This window comes from Miniopterus schreibersii (genome assembly GCF_964146895.1).
Source record: "Miniopterus schreibersii genome assembly, chromosome: 8".
NCBI classification, from domain to species: domain Eukaryota; kingdom Metazoa; phylum Chordata; class Mammalia; order Chiroptera; family Miniopteridae; genus Miniopterus; species Miniopterus schreibersii.
Window position 1 is genome coordinate 8523810 of NC_138109.1, and position 21101 is coordinate 8544910.

At 45.6% G+C, this 21101-nt stretch overlaps 1 protein-coding gene and 1 long non-coding RNA gene across 2 annotated transcripts; one reads left to right on the forward strand and one right to left on the reverse strand.

Annotated features, from left to right (window-relative positions):
- Positions 1–26: 26 nt before the first annotated feature.
- On the forward strand, positions 27–5544 carry LOC308561141. The gene is made up of 2 exons (XR_013999438.1): positions 27–474; positions 5155–5544. It is a non-coding gene; the product is annotated as an uncharacterized lncRNA (long non-coding RNA).
- On the reverse strand, positions 5315–20728 carry ELOA (elongin A). Its single transcript, XM_081145718.1, has 11 exons — positions 20567–20728; positions 15562–15618; positions 14634–14740; positions 12998–14165; positions 12508–12622; positions 11176–11331; positions 10972–11069; positions 9999–10179; positions 9566–9677; positions 8847–9028; positions 5315–7899 (listed from the first exon to the last, which is right to left on the reverse strand). The coding sequence occupies exons 1-11, from the start codon at positions 20717–20719 to the stop codon at positions 7838–7840; spliced, it is 2391 nt and encodes a 796-aa protein (XP_081001844.1). The 5' UTR covers positions 20720–20728; the 3' UTR covers positions 5315–7837.
- Between the last annotated feature and the right edge of the window lie 373 nt (positions 20729–21101).

Below are 21101 nucleotides of genomic sequence, written 5' to 3' on the forward strand. Positions count from 1 at the left end.
CCCGGAACTAATGCCGCTTTTTTCCCGGAGAAGAAAACTCTTCCTAGCCGAGTTCCACAGATGGAGAAACTTCAGGGCAGAGATTCAGCTGGCGTTCCGAGTAAATGGTGGCGCTGGGTTTCGAACCTCCCTCCCGCTTAGACTAGTCTGTGCTCTTTTACCGCCAATGTTTTGGGGAGCTGGCGGAGGAAAGCGTGCGCAGTGATAAGGCCTGAAGAGCCGGGAGACGACGTTATCGCCGCCGCGCAGGTGCACGCTGAGGCGCTTAGACCTTACAAACCCACGGGCCTCGCCACTTTCTTCACAGTGGGCTTAGCGATCGAGAGCATGGGCTTCATGGACGGCTGGATCTGAAGACAAGTCCTGAGTCTGCTACTGACGGCGTGACACTCTGAATAAGTCCTTTCCCCATCCTGAGACTTCGTTGCCTCATCTGTCAAGTGGGAATGATAATATCTGTTTCATAGGATCGCAGTGAGTATTAAATGAAATAATGCACTTAAAGAACTCGGCACGGGGGCTGACACCTGGTGAGAATTCAATAGCCGAGTCAGATCTTGATTTAAATCCAAGCATTGCCACTTACTAGCTGTGTGGCCTTGAGTTCAGAGTCTCATTTTACCGGCTGTCAAGTGCGAGGGTTGGACTAGATGACCTTGAAGTCCCGTGATATTTCAGAGCAGTTTTTTTTCAAAGGATTGGTTGTGACCCATTTAATGGGTCTTAAAGTCCATTTAGAGTAATGTGATCACCATTCAAAAAATAAAAGAGACTGCTTCTCGGCTTTTTGGCTAAAATCAAGTGTAAAAAATTTAATAGAATAGAAAATAGAAGAATAGAATAAGAAATTCAGAATGGATCCCACATTTTAAGTCTCAATTTATGGAACTTTTGTTTCAGTTTTGGGTTTGTGTACTCGGGTGCAACATAAAATGTTTTTCATATTGTGGGTTGAAGTCCAAAGAATTGAAAGCCACTGTTTAGAGTTGAAATTACTTTGGTTTCAGGATAGAATGTGTTCTTACCCCTTGGTGGGGAGGGGGAAAGACAGATGTGGAGAGTTATGGGATATTCTGGATTTCCCCTGCCCTTCACTTCTGGCTCTGGAGCATCCAGACAAGATGAGGCTGGTGAAACACGAACCAAAATATCCATATGTTCAAGTTTCATTCAGGAATATTTTGCTGTCCTAGTTCACTTCTTTGTGAAATAGGTAAACTTGGTTCTGGTTCAATATAGCTCAATGTCATGAATTATTCCTGCTTTCACATCACAGTTTCAGGCAAGGGAGTTGGCATGTGGTAGAAGCTTAGTAAATGTTTGTTTAATTGAATGATACACTCAATGATACACTCAGTCTTTCTTTGAAAAGATCACGTCCCACTGCAGGACTAACACAGGCCTTACTCAGGACTTGTCACTTTTGGCTTGTCATTTTCATCATTGTCATCCTTTTCTGATTTGTTGAGCACTGTGTGCCAGGCATTGCACTAAGCACATTATGTAATTCATCGCAATTATTTGTCACATGAGCTTTAAGAGATAGGTGGTGTTACCCAGTTACCTCCAGTTTGAAGATGAGGAAAACTGAGGTTGAAACAGGTGAATTAACTTGCCCCAAATCAGTATAAGGTTAGGAACTATGCAGGCTTTGAGATCATCCTCGTTTCCTGAAACAAAAAGTGCACAGGAAGTAAATATGTTGTATCAATTAGCTTATGCTGTGTAACAAATCACCCTAAAATTTAAAAGCTTAAAAACAAGCATTCATTATTTCTCATGAATCAGTAGATTGCCTGGGAAGTTCTTTTCTGGGCCAGTTGGCTTGGGCTAGATAGCCTGGAATAGCCTCACTCACATGTCAAGTTGTGATACTGTCATCTAAGGTATGGGCCACATGTCTCCAGCAGGCTACCTGAGCTTAGTCACATGGCAGCAGTTGCAGAGTTCCAGGAGCAAGAGAGGGAAGATCCAATTACACAAGCACTTTTTAACTCTCAGCTTCTATAATTTTTGCTAATATACATTCAGCCAAAAACAAGTTTCATTGACGAAACCCAAATTCCAGGATGGACAGTCTTGATCTATCGATTGGAAGAACTGCAAAACACTGTGGCTTCCCCCCAACCCAATATATTTGAGTTAGTTATCTTTCATTGTGTAACTTAATGGCTTAAAACAACAATGAACATTTCTCTCACAATTTCTGGCATAGCTGGGTGGTTCTGGTTCGGCTCTCTCATGAGCCTGAAGTCTTCTGAAAGTTTGACTGGGGCTGGAGGATCCACTTCCAGGATTGTGAACTCACATGGCTGGCAAGTGGTGCAGGCTGTTGGCAAGAGGCCTCAATTCCTTAGTGGACCTCTCCATAGAACTGCTTGAATGTCTTTATGATATGGTGGCTGGCGTTCACCAGAGCAAGGGGCATAAGAGAGAGCAAGGTAGAAACCACAATGTCTTTTATGACCTAGCCTTAGAAGTCATACTGTCAATCCTACAATATCCCATGGTTCCACAGGTCAGCCATGACAGGTGTGCATACCAGGAGGTAGAACTCACTGGAGGCCACCTTAGGGTGGCTACCACACCACCATACATGTTAAGTGACTACTAAGTCTTTATTCTTATATTTATTTGGTAATTTGACTGAGGATTGAATTCTCTCCGAATTTTGAAGATATTTCTCTGTTTTCTTCTAGCTTTGAGAAGTACAGTATCATTCTGATTCCTGTTTCTTTGAGTTTCCCCCCCCAGTCCCTTTCTAGAAGCTATTAAGATCTTCTCCTGGTCCCTAGTATTCTGAAATGTGATGATGTGGCTCTTCTGTCATTTTATGCTGGATACGTAATGCACCCTTTCAGTTTAGAAACTTTAGTACAGAACATGGGAATGCAGGTTAAGACATCTGCACGCATGTGCACAAGGCCCTTGCAGGGGAACATATTTAGGGATATGAAGAGAAGGGGGGGTGGGGCAAGAGTCCTGCTCTCCCCCACTCACCACCCTCTAGTGCAGAGTTCCAAGAGACCCAAAAATTTGAATGTAGCCTTCCAGGTCATTGTGAAGGTTTATTTGTCAAGGTAGCAGAATGGGCTGTATTTTACTTAACATTTTATTAGCTTCCATTTATAACTTTTTAAGTATGCCTCCTTTTGTACTCTTGACCCAGTCCCACAATTAGGAATGGCTTGCAGGGCAGGTTCTTAGCTTCTCTAAGCCTCGGATTTGTTGTATATAAATGGGAATACTAGTACCTACTTTGTAGGGTTTTGTTATGGGGGTAATATGAGGTAATGCATGAAAAATGTTTGGGTCCATGGGAAAAGGTTAAATAGTTGTCTATTGCTGTTGCTGAGAGCAAGACTTTCAGCTCAGCGCCCACGTCTGGTTGGATGGAAAACTGCAGTTGTTTAGAGGGCTGAATTTGGAAGAAACTGTAGCTGATTTGGGAATCAGCTGTTAGCCTGTTACTCAGCCCCTTCACTTGCACTTCTATATTTGTCTGAGGACGAATGGGAATGGGAACGTCACTGACTCCTGGGACTACTCTGCGGCAGGTAGGAATAGCTTTGATTTTTCTTTCTCCGACTCCCAGGGCCCATTTGCAAACATTTCCTTAGCTCAAGAACAGAATCTGTTTCAATGAGGCTGAAACACTTTTATTTTTATTTTAAAATTATTATTTTTAAATTCATTTCAGAGAGAGGAAGGGAGAGGGAGAGATAGAAACATCAATGATGAGAGTTACTGATCGGCTGCCTACCGCACACACCCCAAAGGGGATTAAATCCGCAACCTGGGCATGTGCCTTGATCAGGAATCAAACCAGACCCTTGGTGCACAGGACAATGCACTCCAACTGAGCCACACCGGCCAGGGCTCCTCGTAAGTTTTTGAGAAGGACTGAGACAGTAGGCATCACAGAAAGAGAAGTCTGGGAACCTGTGAAGACAAACTGCCTATGTCACCATTTAGCCAATAACCAGGGACTCACGTGGATGTGGAACGCTAATGGAAAAACCCTGTAAAGGGGGCATCTGTCAAGGTGATTAGCCAGGTAGAGGATTCTCCTGGGCATCAGTTACGTGAAGCAGAGGGAAAAAATCATTCTTAGAAATGATTAGGGCCTTGCCTGGGCATCTTTTGCATTGGAGTCAGCTTTGCTGCGGAAGCCTAACACTGGGTATGTGTGTTTATGAGATAAATGTAAGAATGTGTGCTTGGGAGTCAGGCCAACACACAGCACCACTGCTGATTTGCGACCTTGGGAAAGTTCTTAGTTTCCCTGTGCTTCAGTTTTCTCATTCTTAAAATGGGGCCCTGACCACCTACCTTGTAGGATCATTGTGATAATGGAGGCCATGTATATGAGACAGAGTGCTGCCTGGCACACAGTAGGTGCATAACCAGCGAGGCCAGTTACTCTTACCTGTGATCGCCAGACTTGATTGTGTTACTCTATAGTCCAGGGTCTAGTACAGGTCCTGGCTCAGCAAATGTTGAATTAATAAGGGACAAATAACTTACAAACTCTGGGTAAAGTCACTCATCAGATACCATGATCTATAATTAACTTCAAGGCATAGTAATTTCTACTAGCGAGAATGAGGTCCAATAAAGAATTGGGAAAAATAATACATATATAAAAAGTGCCCTCTTTAGGAGAGAAGGGGTAGTAAAACTGTGTTGTGAGATGTAGGTTTAAGGTAAGATCCAACCCACTGGATGTATGCAGGGGCTGAACCCAAGCCCTCAGCTCCATTAGCAACTGCTGAAACTCTAGCAGCTCAGCAAACACAGCAGGTTCTCCTTAATTCCTTGTTGACATGACTTGTCTGTGCATTAGTGTTCATTATGCTCTCATTAGGAAGCCAATATAAGACTGAGGAGACCTACCTGTATCTTTCACACCCCCAAGAAGTGACTGAAAGGTGGAGTGACATTCTTTGCAGTTGGAGAATCTGAGTTGGAAATCCTTTCCTTTGCTACTTCCTAGCTATGAGGCTTTGGCTGCATTATTTCTCTGCCTGAGACTCAGTTTCTAACTGTTAATGGGATTAATAGCTCAGTCCCAGGGTTCCAAGCATAACAAAGGACAGTGCCTGCTCCCCACTAGGCACTCATTTTTATCTGAGTTTCTCCCTTTGCTTACAGGGCTCTTTCCCCTTTCCCAGACCTGCTACGCTACAGACAAAAATCCAACATCCTTTATGGCTCAGCCCAAGGATTAAGATCTTTGCCTCACAGCCCAGGAACCAGACATTTTGTGACCGACTTCCATTCTCTGACACAAGAAGGGAGAAAGACAACAGTATATGGGATTTTTTGTTTGTTTTTTTATTTAGACATGGAATTTTTCTTCCTTTTCATATAACTTATCTAATTAAAATATTCATCTTGGTAGTTACCACAAAAAAGTAACATAGAAAATTGTATTTACATTTTGGGACCAAAATACAAATGAAGAGCAGGATGACACCTTGCTCCTTTCCCTCCCGCTTCCCGGAAAGAAAAAGCCCTAAAGAAACTGCTCATTATACCAACGATCACAAAGGGTTAATTTGTAATTTGCTGATTTGTATGTAGTGTAGCACAGGAAAAAAAAATTGCACAAGTTTTCACAAGTGAGACCAAATGTTTGACATCATCCTCTGTCTGCTCTGCAGCCATTCAGTCACCCAGGTAAGAAATCCAGTTTCTCCTCCCTCCTTACTCCTCACCAAGTCACATCCCTCACGCAGACATGCTTAGAAGGGCAGGGGAAGGGTCTGGCTCTATGCAAACAGGGGTGATCAAAATCTTTATGGTAGTGATGTTGGGATGAACATGTGTTTCTCCCTCCCTGCCTAAAGATTCCTAATAAAGGAAATTAAATCATACACAACTGAATCTGAAATGTGAAAAACTGGTTGCAGTGACAAAGACTTGAACACACAGCTAAGCAATAGATTCAAGGTGGTGGAAGCCATTCTAGGCACCTGACCCAGATGTTCATTTGGTTTTAGGTAAGAGGCTTCCTAATATTAGACTTGGGGATAGGGGTGGAATGGTAATACAGTCAATCAAGAGAAATAAAATCAATCAAGAGAAATAATACTTTACCCAATTAAAAAATACAGCAAATTAAAACAGAGCAATACTTAAGTCCTGTCACAACAGGCACCCAGCACAGCAATGCACAATGAATAGTTTGCTGCTCTGGATCTTCAGAGTTAGTCTAACCGAGGTCTCCAGGATGGTTAAAAACAGTCGCCTCCACATTGAGCTTTCTTTTGAGAATTTTTATAGTTTATTTGACCCAAATTGAGGACATATGCCAGGGAGCAAGATCTCAAATGCTCCCTCCATATTCTGAGCTTGGAGTGGGCTTGTTGAGGGGACTGCCTGCCAAGCTCCTCGGGCTGTCACACTAATCAAGACCTATCTATTGATTGGGTTTCATAAGGATGAGCACCTCGATTTATAGCATCTACTTCCACTGGGGTCACAGCCATCTGGGTTCTTACTAGCTCAATGCTCTTCAACAGCCAAGAAGGGCACTGGCACTATCCCCCTAGTTCTGACCTTGCTCCTAAGTCAACTCACAAGTGAGACCCTCCCTTCCCAAATCAGATGGACGCCCTTGTGGTTCTCCCCATCCTGACGCGACGGCTCAGACACTTTTGCAAAGTTGGCCCTTCCCTCCAAATTCTGGCTTAAACACTTGAAAAGTAGGGAGAGCTTCAGCTGCAAAGTTCTCTACAAAACATAGTAAACTGTTGTGCTCTTCCAATTACATGATCTTACCTTTTAAAGAAAGCAAAAACAAAACCAATTTCCAACATAGCATTACAACTTTTAAAACCATTCACTTCTAGTAGTAATTCACAAGGATCGAGATTAAAGTGCTGGCTTTTAAAACTCTAAAGTTGCATTTTGGGGGTGGGGGACTCTACCAAAAGCCCTGCCATGTATTTGTGTTTTTGCCCCATGCTAGTGGGAGAAGGAAGAACAGGGGAGGGGGAAAAACCCTAAAGTTTTGAATCAGACACTGGAAATTGTAAAAATGCTGGGGTTCTGTGCAAATTGATCTCCCAAGGTACTATGTCCTCTAGTGAGCCTCAAAAAGAAAAAAAAAGTGGGAACTGGCAAAAAGGATGAGGGGAAAGACTAGACCTTTACAAATACCTCCCTTAATAAATACTATTTAATGAATAAGAGAGGAACTCAAAGCAACACCGCGAAGGGTCTCAGGGGTGAGGGTCTATCCCGGATGCTCCCCGCCTGCATACCGAGGCCCCCTTAGGATGGGCAGCCCAGGACTCACTCCTCGCCCTACGTGGAGCAGGCCCCACACAGGCTCTGCGGATGCCCCGTCCTCCCTCTGCACCAGAGTCCACTTGGGAGAGCTGAACTGGGACGGGAATGGCTTTCACTGGGCTCTTGTTTAACTTTAACAAAGAGCCCTGAAAAGAAAAGGCTGAGCGTGTGGCAGAGGACAGAAAACAAACCCAAAAATCCTGGGGGTAATATAAATACAATCTGGGGCGATATTTATTAATTAAAACTATCTTATAGTTTACAAAGAAGCTAAATAACAACAAAAGTATAATTGACCTTAAAACGCTCAGTGAGACTGAGGCTTCACATCTTCAGAGTTCTGAAGTACCCTCCAGGCAGGGAGGCGGTGGCTGCGGCACATGGGTTCACAGACTTGACACCTGCGGACTGTGCAGGGTTCCGAGACCAAAGCGTCCACGGAGCAGAAGATCTGGGCCGCCTTTGGAAGTTCCATTCCCCAGCCCCCACTGTCCTTGTCCTCCTCACCCCAAATTCCATCTCCAGGCAAGTCCTCAGTTTATCGTCGGGAGAATCTGTTCTTGAAAGCTTTAATTGTCTTAGCCATCATAGGGGCAATTTCTGTGAAAAGAGAAATAAGGCTGTTGTTTCAGATCCGCAGCAGTTCAGACATACAAAACAGTGCTTTACAACCAAAGCCGAAGTCTCGCCACTCTTGGTTCTGCACCACCAGAAAAATGGATGCAAGTGGAAGCTGTCTGCTAACACCACAACATAAGCAGCAGAATAGAGCTAACCCTTGCTGTGCACCTGCCAGTCCCAGAACAATCACTATTTCTAATTCCAACAACCTCACCAAGACTCAGAGAAACTAGCCAACCTGCCCCTGGTTGTACAGCAAGTGGCAGAACTAGAATTCAATCCAGACTCTAAAGGCCATGCTGAGCCATAATTTAACTGCCTCACCAACATCCAAACCAGCAAAAAAATCATTCCCTTCCCACCCCGTCTGCCAAGGTAGCAACAGGTCTAACATGAGCTAAATGCAGATACCACCTAAGGACTGGTTTACCTGAGCTCAGCCACAGCTTAAGCCAGGATTCCTACCCTCTCACAACCCTAAAGTGAAGACAGAATAATGCTTTTAAGTTAGGTCACCTCCTTAGAATATTGGGCATCGCCAAGGGTAATCAAGTTAATAAAATACAAAACAGACCCAACTAGATATAAAAAATACTTGGAAACTGGGGTTTTAAGGTATAAAACCTCAATAAGGTGAACTATCATGTAGCTGTCAATGATGGTTATGAACCCTGTAATTGCCTGGAGGTTTCCATTTAGGTTAAAAAAAAAAAAAGGGCAGAGTGCCAAAGTGAATATTCCTGTGATCATTAAAGATACACAAGCATTATGAACAAAGCAGGGGAAGGAGGCACTGACATTTAGATCAGCTACTTGCAAGGCATCATACGTGTGCTACATCCAACAAAATGATACAGGAGTAATGACAGCAAAGGGGTTCAAATACTAGTTTTGAAATATCTGAGCGGAAACCCCAAGTCACTCACTCTTCACAGTCGGTTTCCTAGGATCATAGGAAACAGTGCTGCTGACCACAGGCGCCAAGTGCGCACTGCTGGTGCTCGGGCCGTCATAGACTGGCTCCTCTGGGCTGGTGTTGAAGCTGTGGTTGCTGCCACTGCTGGAGGGAGCATGGCTGCTTCCTATGGGGTAAGGGGCTGGCTTAATCCTGCAACACAGAACAAAGCTGGTTAGTAATGAGCACGAAAAATCCACCCACAGCACCAACAATCTGAAGCTGGCCTTTCTGAGAAGACTCAACTTCCTAGCCTTGACCAGTGAACTCTAGCACCCAAGCTTCTGGAAATGGCTGAGATGACAGCGTCAGTCCTTCAGAATGAATGATAATCTCAACTATTCACTGTTTAGGTATAGATCTGTGTTGTGAAAATGCTAATGTGACTTAGATTAAGTCATTTAGTCATACAGTAAACCCCATTTTTGTTGAAATGGGGAAAGGGAAAGCATAAGTGATGTTTCCCAGAACCCAGGCCCTTTTCTCCACATAATCTTGACCTTTCTGAGAGGCAGGAATAATTATCCAGCCTGCACAGCAGCTGAGGAAGCTGGGGCTCCAGAGCCCACTCTGCACTGCTGTGCTTTCATACCCAAAATGAACTGCATCTTGCACCTGGGCTACCTTCTTGGGTGAGTGACAAGCTCTTGACCTCTCTTCCCTGAGCTTGGAGAGGAGCAGAGACAGTACCTGATTTTCTCGGGCATAACTACTCCCCCTGTTCCAAACTTCTCCTGTCTCCTTCGAACATCACGAGGTGGCTTGGCCACAGAGTGGACAAAGGCCATCTTTGCTTGTCGGCCTGTAGAGAAATGAGGAGATTAATACCTACCTTCTTGAACAGAGATGCTCTTGTTATTTCACTAATCTACCCTATTACCAGAGAAAGGCTTTTTGAGTGCCCCCAAAACCGAGAGTTCAACCCATCCTGAAAACTACTCTGTACAGTAGCATGAGCAGTGGTAGGAAAAAACCCCATCTCTGCCCCACTTTTGCAAATGCAACAGATTTAGGGGCCACAGGCCCTACATCAGTGGGGCCCACCAAGACCCTGCTGTGGACCAGAGCACAGGGCTTACTATTTTGCCAGGCCCCATCCTGCCAGTCTCTCATACCCCCTTACCTTTGGGCTTATTGGCATGTGCAGATTGGATATTCTTTGTCAGCAACCGTAGCCGCTGCTCTCGGGCATCCTGAAGCCGCAAGTACATCTCCCGCCACGACTCATACTCTTCTGGCCTTTCATCCTTAAAGTCTCGGTGACAATGAATTTTCCATAATTGATCTGTTTCTTCAATTAATACCTAAAACCACAACGAGGACATCATTTATATGCAAGCACTCTTACATATCTTCTCCACCCTTAATCACCTAGGGTTTCCTAATGATTTTTTGGTCTGCAGAGAACTGTATTAAAATACCATGGTTCTAGAAAAAGTTAAATGTGAGGCACTGTACTAGCTGCTTCTGGGGGTTGTGGGGCTAGGAGACAAGATAACACAAAATCAGTTTAAGGTCAGTCTTTTCCTTTAGAAAAATCAGTGAAGGGTAGAACCATAATAAAGTCAAATCCAGGCATTTCCCAAGCACTGCACTGAACTGTAATGGCAAGGGGGCCACCTAAGAAAGATGTGTCAGGATGCCCTCGGAATTAGAGAAATGACTAATGTAATCAGATGAGTATGTCCCAGCATTACGAGAATTTCTGGATAGATCTCAATGTTTCTAGGACACACCAAGCCACTTGTGCTCTTTTAAATGTCAACACAAAGCTTTGTCCCCGGCCTGGATCCCCGGGGCAGTGCTGCCAGAATTCTCCCTTGACCTGTGATCAGGCAAGCTCAAGGGAGGTGTGGGAAGTGTTTTCCTGTTCCCTTTGAATCCCACCTTGATTCTAGCCCGAGGCCCACTTAAGATGCCAGGGGCAGATGCTAAAAATATTCTTGTTTAAAGGTCCACTGGCAAAACAAACATCCCCAGAACAGTGATCCACCCAGTGGCCTGCCCTTCAGCTGCAGCAGATTCATAGAGACAAAGCTATTTTTGGAGACACAAGCCAGAAAACTGCCCCCTTCCCACCCAAACAGGATACTCACGTGATTGTATTCCTCTATACGATACAGCTGATCAGGTGTACACCTCTCCAAAACAGGTTCAAGAACAGAATACGGGACGCCTCCTACTTCAAAGATTGCTGCAGAGAATCAAAGGTGAAAGCACTGAGTAGCAGCCAAGCCACCCAGTGATACATTCCCAGTGCCACAATGTGCTTGAGAGCAAGAGAAAAGCATGTGACTTACAGTCGATGTTGTTTTTAAGTACCCGGATGCACTGCTGGTGCAAGGTCATCATTTTGGGGAGATAGGCACACTTGGAACCAGAATACACCTGCATCTTGGAATTCATTCTCCGTCCAGTGAATCCAGCTTCTTCCTCTTCCTGGGAGGAAGGCTGTGCTATAGCGCAAGGAAAACAGGGAAGTAAATTGCAAGGAAAACGGGGATGTAAGTTACAAAAAGCTCTAGGCGATACAGTAAAAACTCCTTCCCATCTCAATCCTCAGTCTCAGAAGCAACCAATATTATCAGTTTCTTGTGTATCTTTCCAAAGAGTCTATGCAAAAGCAAGCAAATATGAATTTTATTCCTTTTTAACCAATTAATAACATACTCTATAGTATCATCATTTTTCATTTTCCACATTTTAGAAATCAAGCCATGTTAGTATATAGCCTTTCCACTTTTTTTAAAAATTGATTTTTAGAGAGGAAGGGAGGGAGAGAGAGACACACAAATCTATGTGAGAGTGAAATGGTGATCAGCTGTCTCCTGCACACCCAACCAGGGATCGAACCTGCAACCTGGGCATGTGTCCTGACCAGGAATCAAATTGGCAACCTTTTGGGGCACAGGATGATGCCCAACCAACAGCCACCCAGGATGCCACTACGTGGATGAACCATGATTTACCTGTTAGTTTTGCTGAGAAACACTTCTGTGGCTTTTAATTCTTTTGCTATTAAAACTAGACTTTTAGCCCAGCCAGGTGTGGCTCAGCAGTTGAGCGTCGACCTAGGATCCAGGCGATCGGGGTTCAATGCCCAGTCAAGGCACATGCCCAGGTTGTGGGCTCGATCCCGTCAGGGGCATGCAGGAGGCAGCCAATCAATGACTCATCATTGATGTTTCTCTCTCTCTCCCTCTCCTTTCCTCTCTCTGAAATCAATAAAGATATATTTAAAAAGAAATAAAATAAAAAACTAGACTTTTAAAAAGCTCATGTGGAGCATACAGAATAAAAGGCTGCTAATAACAGCAGCAGCTAAGATTTACTGAACATTTACTATGGGAAAAACCGAGCGCTAAGAGCTGTATCAGCTTTTAATCCACTTAACAGCCCTATGTATGAGGCAGAAACCATTATCATTCCCATTTACAGAATATGAAGCTGAAGTCCAAGGGAATTAAGTTCCTAACAAAGTTCATGTAACTTGTAGAAGGCAGAGCTGGACTCAAGCCCAATGCATCAAACTCCAGAGCCTATGCAATTAGGAAACACACTGAAATCTGATGACAGACCATAAATGATTTTTAAAATTTTGCTTCCATTTAAAAAAAAATATAGAAAATTACCTTTTCGCTTTGGTTGGAAGGAGGACACCAATTCAAGGGAAGGAAGTGGCCGGTAATTGGCCTGTATCATAGGTAATGGGAGGTCTGGCAACACTGGCAGTACATCGATGGGGACCTGCAGAGGAGAGACCAGTGACTGGAGAGCCCCTTCTTACAGGCACAGCTCCCTTCCTCCAGACCATCCCCAGCAGTGTGGACCAGGCAGAAAAGTGACGGAGATCCAGGCTGGAGGAGGGGCAGCAGTCATGTCTGACGACCTAAGTCAGGAAATACATACAGATGGGCCTAGCACATGGGACACCTCAGCAAACACTTTTCTTGGGTGTTCCCTAACCCTGGCAGCTAGAGGGGCCTGGAGGAAATTACTTCAAACTGAAATTCACCAGGCCACCTAAAAGCCAGGCAAGCAAAACAGCAGCAGGGCGGGTCCTGGGAGCTCCTCAAAGCCGGATGCTCTGAGTGGAAGCCACCTAGGGGCTGAAGGGGTTACCTTTCTCGGCCTGGCCACATCGGCTCCAGCCGGCAGAAGCTTCTCTGACTTGTTTTCATTCACCTTAGGCAATTTCTGAACTGAGTCCACGTTTTTACTAGTGCTTTTCGCGTCGTTTTTTTTAAGTCCCTTTTCCCCAACAGTCGTGGCTGAGGTTTTTGTGACCTTTTTCTTTTTTTTCCGGGGCTGGTCGTAGCTGAGGTATGACTCAAAAGACATGGTGGGCTGCTCAAATTCATCGTCCATATCTGCCCCCTCCACTCGGGGGGACTTCTTGTCAGGATGAGCTTTTCCTTTCCCTTCCCGAGTCTTTAGGTTGTCAGCAGCCTTCTCTTTGGCCTTGGGCAGCATGTCTCCGGCACCCTTTCCTACATCTAAGCTGTGTAGACTTTGCCTGTTTTTGTCTGACTTGGTTTTCTCCAAGTCTTTGTGCTTTTGCTTTTTATGGTGGTTGTCTGACGCAATCTCCAAGGCGGGTAAAAACTTCCTGGAGCTGCCCCCTCTTTCCTTCTCTTTTTTGATACCACCAGAGGGCGGCTTCTCCTTTGTGCCATCCCCTGAGACGGGCCTCCGGTTTTCCTCTTTGGAGGTGGCCTTGTGGGATTTCTCTCTGTTCAAAGATGACTTCTCATCTCCCCTGGCGACCACTGGACGTTTATCTTTCTGGGAAGATCTGTGCTCCTTGTTCTGACTCACACCCCCTTTCCCCCGGGGTTCACCCAGGTGTCTTTCCTGGCTGACCCCCAGCCTGTCCTGAAAGGCGTCACTATGGCCCTTTCCAGGCTTCTGGTGTAGAACAAAGGGCTCGTGGTCCTCATCTGGGGATCTGTAATGGTCCATGGACACCTGATGAGGACTGCTGGACGACGGAGGAGACTGAACGTGGCCGTAATCGGAAGATTCATGGTCCGAAGAGTAATAAGTTGGTGAAACCCTGTGGCCCCTCTTTCGCTCGTCTCTCCTCTCCTGACTGAGAGATGCTTTGTGAGGTCTTTCGAGCTCTGCGGGTTTCCGGTGCTTTTTCTGTCTGTGATCAGGACTGTGTGGCCTGCTGCCGGAGGCTTTCCAGTTTGCTTGGCAGTCCCCCTCCAGCTCCTCCTGAAGAGCATCCCTGGGGCGCTTTCGGGAGTCGTTCTTCTCAAAGTCCTGTTCATCGGGCTCAGTGTTTCTGAATAAAAGAAGACGCAGATAAAGCAGTTCTAAACCTCAGTGTTACCTTATCCACGGGACCTAACTCATAGAGTTAGAAACACGGTCTTGGGAAGGAGGTAAGTGTGTTCTGCTCGAAGGCACGACTAAGCTTTAAAATCAGGAACTCAAATGTTCAATAAATGGAAAATGATGAGTTTCACTAAACTTGAAGATCCCAGGACACAAAGAAGATCAAACATCTTGTGGACATGAAAACGCTTAACACAGGAGCGTATTTGTTACATAAAAACAAAGGGGCTATTATATATAAAAAGCCTTTTAAGAAAATATTAGAAAAAAACATACCAAAATGTTAATAATCCTTATCTTTGGATGGTAGATTTATAAGAAATTTTGATCCTTATTTCTATTTTTAAGTATTTTCTAATATTCTATAATGATCAGATTTAACCATGAAATTAAACCTACGGAGCAATGTTCTTACCGTTCCACAGGAACCAGCTTCTTCCACTGGGCCACGAGGTCCCTGGCAAAGCTTCCGACATGCTCATGTTTTCTTAAACTGTTTACTGTTTTCCCAACCCCAGTCTCCTATACATTGGACAAAGGAATTGTTAGAGGGTTGTGGAAACAGGCTCACAATTTTCAAAGAAGTCAGACCTCCTGCTTTTCAACAAATCAATAACTTCCTTCCTAAAAATACACCTTGTTAAGTATCAGTACAAAATTAGTTTGTTTCTATACCCTAAACCTCTAATGACACATAGTAGCAAATGCAGCATACCAGATCAGAAGGAGATACTGAATTAAAACACTTCTACAATAATAACCAGAGTGATTCTGGCAGGTGTCAGGCACTCAGCTAAGAGCTTTGCATTCATTCAGTATCTGAATCAATCCTTATGGTAACAACTCTGTGAAGCAGGAATCTACCACAATTTACAAAGAAAGAACAGGCTAAAGTCACAGAACTTGGATTTGAACCTGGGACTAGTTGATGCCAAAGCCAATGTTCTTTTAATTTTCAAAATTTTTTTAGATAAAATTCCCATAACATAAAATTCATCATTTTAACCATTTTAAAGTGTATAGTTCAGTGGTTTCCAGAACACTCACAATACTGTGCAACCATCACTACTGTCTAATTCCAGAACATTTCTCTCATCCTAAAATGAAACCCTGTTGTTACCAATCTACCCCCCACCCCCTGGCAACCACTAACCTACTTTCTGCCTGTGGTTTTTGCCTATTCTGGACATTTCATATAAATGGAATCATTCAATATATGGCCTTGTGTCTCGTTTCTTTCACTTCCAAAGCCCATGTTCTTTGTCTTACTGTGTACAATCTCTCTCAGTGGGAAGGGGATAGGATATATTTTTTCATAATATCTAAAGTTATACAGTTCTTACCGCAAGAATGTCTACTGTAATAGGCAAGGCGGAGAGTTTCTTCAAATATTTTAATAGCTATAGAGAAAATAAAATAAACATTAATTCCTATAAAATCATAATCATTCACTGGAACAAATAATAACATCTGATGGTTAAATACTCAGTCTAAGTATTATACATTAACAAGTACGGTATTATCCCGATTTTACAAGTGTGAAACAGGCTCAGGAAAGGTAAGCTACTTGCCCTAGGATGCAAGTAGGGTGAGATTCACTTAGGTCTGTGGCTTTAGATTCCCGGCTTTCAACCACTATGCTACACCAACAGGAAACGAGACTTAAAGAGAATCAAACCTGCAAACTCGAAGAAAAGTCATCAACTATCACTTTGGCCCAGTTTTGAGAGACTTTCTGTTAGGGAAATCACCCATGGGCCTGGCATGGAGGAAAAGAAGCAGCGGCCTCTATAAGAAAAGGGCATCATGTGTCCAGGCACAGTCAGCAAGGGTGAACTGAACTGTGTTTTGGATACAATGGGAGGCCAAGACCAATTTCAAGTTGCCAGAATCAGAGTTTTGCGGTTAATGAAAAACATAACAATGTGTGGGTATATTAGAAAAGTGATCTGGGTTTGGTCACATTTCCTTTCTGTAGTTCCTAAAACTAGGTCAAAATCAGGATAGCACTACTGTTAAAACAGAGTTCCAGAGTCAGCCAAGTCAGTAACCTCTGAGCCTCATTTACTTCATCTGCAAAATAGGAACTGGATCCTGTTTCTACTCACAAGCGAGAGGACTCACTGAGACAAACTACATGTAGTCCTTAGCCGTAGTGCCTAGAATCCTATAAAAGCTCAATAAATGTTTATTATTAATCATTTCATTAATCAAAGAACAGATCTTTAAATGCCTACCCTTGATCTTCAACCAGACATTCACCATCCAATTCCTACTTGCTCCATTTCCACCAAAAGTCGTGACTGGCCATGCCTTTCTCTAGAAAATGTGTACACCCGTGTAAATATACCACCATTCAAGAAGCTGCAAATTACAAGTAATTCAAAATAGAGAACTGTGACTGCCTTTACCCTGGCATGTTAGATGACAAGATTGGCCCTTTTTCCATGTGCAGCCCAGGGTATACTCGGTAGGTATGTCACAATGCTATAGGTGGAGCAGTAAGTACGTTTTCCTTGTCATTCTACTTCAACAGTTACTGAATCCGGTCACTGGGCAGAGCAAGTGGATCACTAATGACATTGTTTGACTAGGAACAAATGAGAAGCCAAATGGCAGAACTAGAGAGTGTCACTTTCACAGCTGAATGAAAACTATCCTCCACTTCAGATTTGATCACCACCAACATCCAACTTAGGAGAAAGTTTATGTGTATTTCTTGCCATCCAAGTCATGGGTACAATGATTAATGCCAATTCCTCTTCTTAAAGGAAAATTTAGAATCATTGAAAAGGTTAAAGTGGGTGTCTTCCCTAATGCCATCCCCTGGAAGGCATTTATATACCACCTACTGTGTGTTGGCTACCACGCTAAGTTCTTACTTGTGCTACCTCATTTCATCTTTATTAACCACCTCCATAAAGTGGGTATTACTCTCCCCATTTTATAGATATTGAAACTGAGCTCAGTGAGGTTAGGTAACTTGTCTAATGAGCTAGTAAGTCAAGTATACCTACCACAGCAGGTACTACAAAGCCAGGGAACCTACAAAATAACAACACTGTCCATAGATAATAGGAACAGAAAATAGGGCTGTGCCTCTTAGCATACCTCAAACAAAGCAAAAGGCTCCTCCTTATAGTATCATGTTGTTAGACAGTTTAGAGTCCACAGCGTAAAGGTCAGTCACCATGGGGACAGGATCGGCAGGACCTCTAGGAAGCCACTGCTAAGGCTGGGCCAGAAGTCACTGAGGGTGTGTTCCATCTCAAAGCCTAGCACTAACTGGAGGGGTAAATGCTACCTTTCTGGTTAGTAGGGGCGACTTAAATGCAGACAAAACTAAAACCATGGAGATTTTCAAAATGACCTGGTTCAACATAAGAGAAAATGGGCTTCAGAGCCCCTCTATTTTCATTGAGGTTCAAGAAAAAAAGCAATGACAAGGTAAAAGCACTCTGGGCATTCTCAGGTAGATGGAAACTTGTTACTAAACCAACAAACCATTTGCAGAGGTTGGGAGAACTAATAACAGGTCACTGAGAAATGTCAAACATCTGCACAATGCATGCTTAGGAATTTCAGTTGTCCTCTGCACACTCCTTCAACCCAAAGAGTAAAAGATGTCTGTAATGTTGACTCCCTCTTCTCCACTTCCCATCAAACTGTGTCCTGGGTAGTTGTCACATTCAAAATGTTACAACAGACAGGTAACTTTACCAGCCATGAAAACTCTTATAAAATAGTAGGAACCAAGTGACCCTGTCTCTGCCTGATACCTTTTCCCCAAGTAAACCTCGACCACAGATGTGTGTTTTTTTTTGTGTGTGTGTGTTTTTAAATATATCTTTATTGATTTCAGGGAGAGGGAGAGAGAAAGACAGAAACATCAATGATGAGAGAGTCATTGATCGAGCCCACAACCCGGGCATGCGCCCTGACCGGGAATCGAACCCCAATCGCCTGGATCCTAGGTCGATGCTCAACTGCTGAGCCACACCCGGCCAGGCTAAACACTAATGTTTAATGCCAGAAAATCTATGAACATAGGTGTGGAATCTACCCTTTGGCTAATAATGGTTTGAAATCAAGATTTAGTTGCAAATTCAGTACTGCTATATAATCATCTTGCAATTTCAAGAACAACCTGTGGGAGCTTGTTGGGTTAACAGAAGGTTGAGAAGGCCAGTGTGCCAGCTTGCAGTTTTCCCCCTGTAGTTGGCTCATTTCTGAAAGCCAACTAGTGTGCTCTTTGCAAAAATGATCTCCGAACGTATGTGCCCTGACCAGAAATTGAACCTGCCACCTTTTGGTGTGCGGGCCAGGGCTTTTCTCATCTTCTTAATGCTCCCTTCATAACACAAAGCCAGAAGTTCAGGGTGATGCCTATCTGGGAGGAGAAAGCCCAAATACTGTCGATAATCACTAATAGTTCAAACAGGATGAGAAGTCAAACCTTCTCCTAATTTGAAATTTCATGCACATCTACTACTAGAAAGGCTTCTTCAAAATTTAAATTCTAGTGCAAGAATTACAACAGATACTACATGGAGCATGGTTTTAACCTGATAGAAAGACCAAAATTGGGGTTAGGGGATGAGTTTACATAATATTGCTTTAAAGTTTTAAAGATCAGTCACAAACCTACAGTTGAGGAAAACAAACTAGTACTCAGAAATAATAAACATTTATTAGATGTCCAAAAAGGATTATAAAAAGGAACTTGTGCTCTGGCCAGTGGGGCTCAGTGTTTAGAGCACTGGCCCCTGCTCACCAAAGGGTTGTGGGTTCCATTCCCGGTCAAGGGCACGTACCTGGGTTGCAGGTTCAATCCACAAATTGATGTCTGTCTTTCTCACCTCAATGTTTCTCTTTCTCTCCCCCCCTCCCCTCCCCTCTCTCTAAAAATCAATGGAAAAAATATCCTTGGGTGGGGATTAACAACAAAAAAAGAACCTCGTAAATTTGCCTGGCCACTAAGTACTGAAGCTGCAATAGAAAATATAACAAAATAATTGAAAGCATTTACGTTTTCACAGATTTAAAACTAAAATGGCTTCCTAAATAAGTGGATCTCTGAGCTAGGTAAGAATGCGAAGAGTTAAAAGGTGGCCTGATGGTGAGATGCTGTGTGCAGCCTTTACAGAGGGAGGAAAAACCTCACCTAGGAGAAGCTGGGGACAAGGTAGAGAGAAAGATGCCCTTCAAGAGAATCTGTGAAGGGTGGTGACTGATACCTGGGCACTTCCCACGAGCCTGGCACTTCTGCCTTTGGTTTAGTCTTAGGAAGAAGCAGGTGAGGAAACAGGCTCAGCAAAGAACGTCCCGACCGTCCATGTGAAAGGATTAGAACCCAAGGCTCACCACCACTTGATCGCCGCCGCCCCCCGATAACTTCCTCAGCAGGCACTCGGGGGACTGTACCCCCAGCTAGAAGGCTGAATAAGTCAAACCGGGGTGTCTCCAGCCGTGTATTTCAATTTTTAAAAATTCTAACATCCCCTCTCCAAGACACGGACAAGATGGACAACAGAAAGTCGGGGAGGGAGAAGAATGCATTTAACTTGCGAAAACAGTTTAAAAAATAAACAAAACTAGCTGAGTACAATTAAAAATGGTTGCCCATCACTCGCTGCAAAGCGAGAAGCGGCAGCTCTTACCGTCTCTCAAGGCCAGGAGGAAATCTACCCGCAACTTCGAACCTTTCTTCCTCCAACCACAACCTGAGTTTCTGCGCTCCACAGAGACAGATGACGTGAGGTTCATTTTGCTTTGTTTTTAAAGGGATTTACCCCAAAAGTGAAAAGATCCGAGTTCCAATATCAAGCCGGGAAGCAATAAAAACGTCTCTCGGAGACGCAGGACCACAGCCGAGCCTAGGCTCCATCACGCGGACAGAGTCACCTCCTGCCCCCGAACAAACATCGAAACACGAAGGGACCGGGGACACTCCGCACGGAGGCCCGCAGCGGCCGCGCTAACTCCGGGCCGGCGCTCCCGACGGGAAACAGCTGGCGCGGGACACCGACCGAGGCGGGGGAGCCCCGCCGACACGCGGCGTCCGCGCGGTGCGCGCCCCGGTCCGCCGCAGGCGCCCCGGCCCGGCGGAGAGGCGGGGAGGCCCCGGCCGCCGAGACCCGCCGCCCGCCGTGCGGGATGCCACCGCGTGGGCTGCGGCCAATGGCCGCGAACTTCCCGACTCCAGGCTGCGAGCGCGGCGGGGCCTGGCTCCGGGTCCGAGCCCCCACGGCCCCGGCTGACCGGGTGGGGGCCGCGCTCGGGCCCACGACCGTTACGAGGCCGCGCCCGCCCAGCGCCCGCCCCGCTCCGCGCTGCCCGCTCGCTCACCTTCTTCGGGTCCGGGTTCGCGGCCAGCCGCGCCTGCAGCTTCTCCACAACTTGGAGCGCCGACTCCGCCGCCATCGCTGTCACTGGCGCGGCCTCCTCGCCGGAACTGGGCTCGCGTCGCGTCCTCGGGCCGCAGCTCCGCCCTCCGTGCATCCCGGCGGAGACGGAAGCGCTACTGGCCCCTTCCGGGCCTCGGCGGGCTGGGAGGTGCGGGCGCGGGGACCCGGGCGGCCGCAGGCCCCGCCCCCAGGCCCGGCGGGCCGGTCCCCGAGCGCGCTCCGCGGCCGCGCGCGCCCAGAGCCGGCTCGGCGCCGGCCGCTCCTGCAGCCCGGCCGCGGCCGTCGGCGTGGGGCGCCAGAGCCTGGACGCCGTCTCCCGCGCCGCGCCCGGGGGAGAGCCAGGCGCAGACCCCGGCTTTCTAAACCCTGACCCCCACCTCCGGGGCGGGGGCCTGGGCCGCGCCCCAGCTAACACCTGTCGGCCGTTCCCGGCGGGTCGGCCCCCCGGGGAATCGCGGGGATTGACGATTGCGACC

What these genes read in the sequence shown, in the direction of transcription:
- ELOA (XM_081145718.1), bottom strand. Translation starts at nt 20,719, where the DNA reads ATGCACGGAGGGCGGAGCTGCGGCCCGAGGACGCGACGCGAGCCCAGT. An exon ending in TTACAGTAGACATTCTTGCG is followed by an intron (nt 14,741 to 15,561) that starts GTAAGAACTGTA and finishes TCCAATGTATAG; the next exon opens with GAGACTGGGGTTGGGAAAAC. An exon ending in AAGCTGGTTCCTGTGGAACG is followed by an intron (nt 14,166 to 14,633) that starts GTAAGAACATTG and finishes TCTTTTATTCAG; the next exon opens with AAACACTGAGCCCGATGAAC.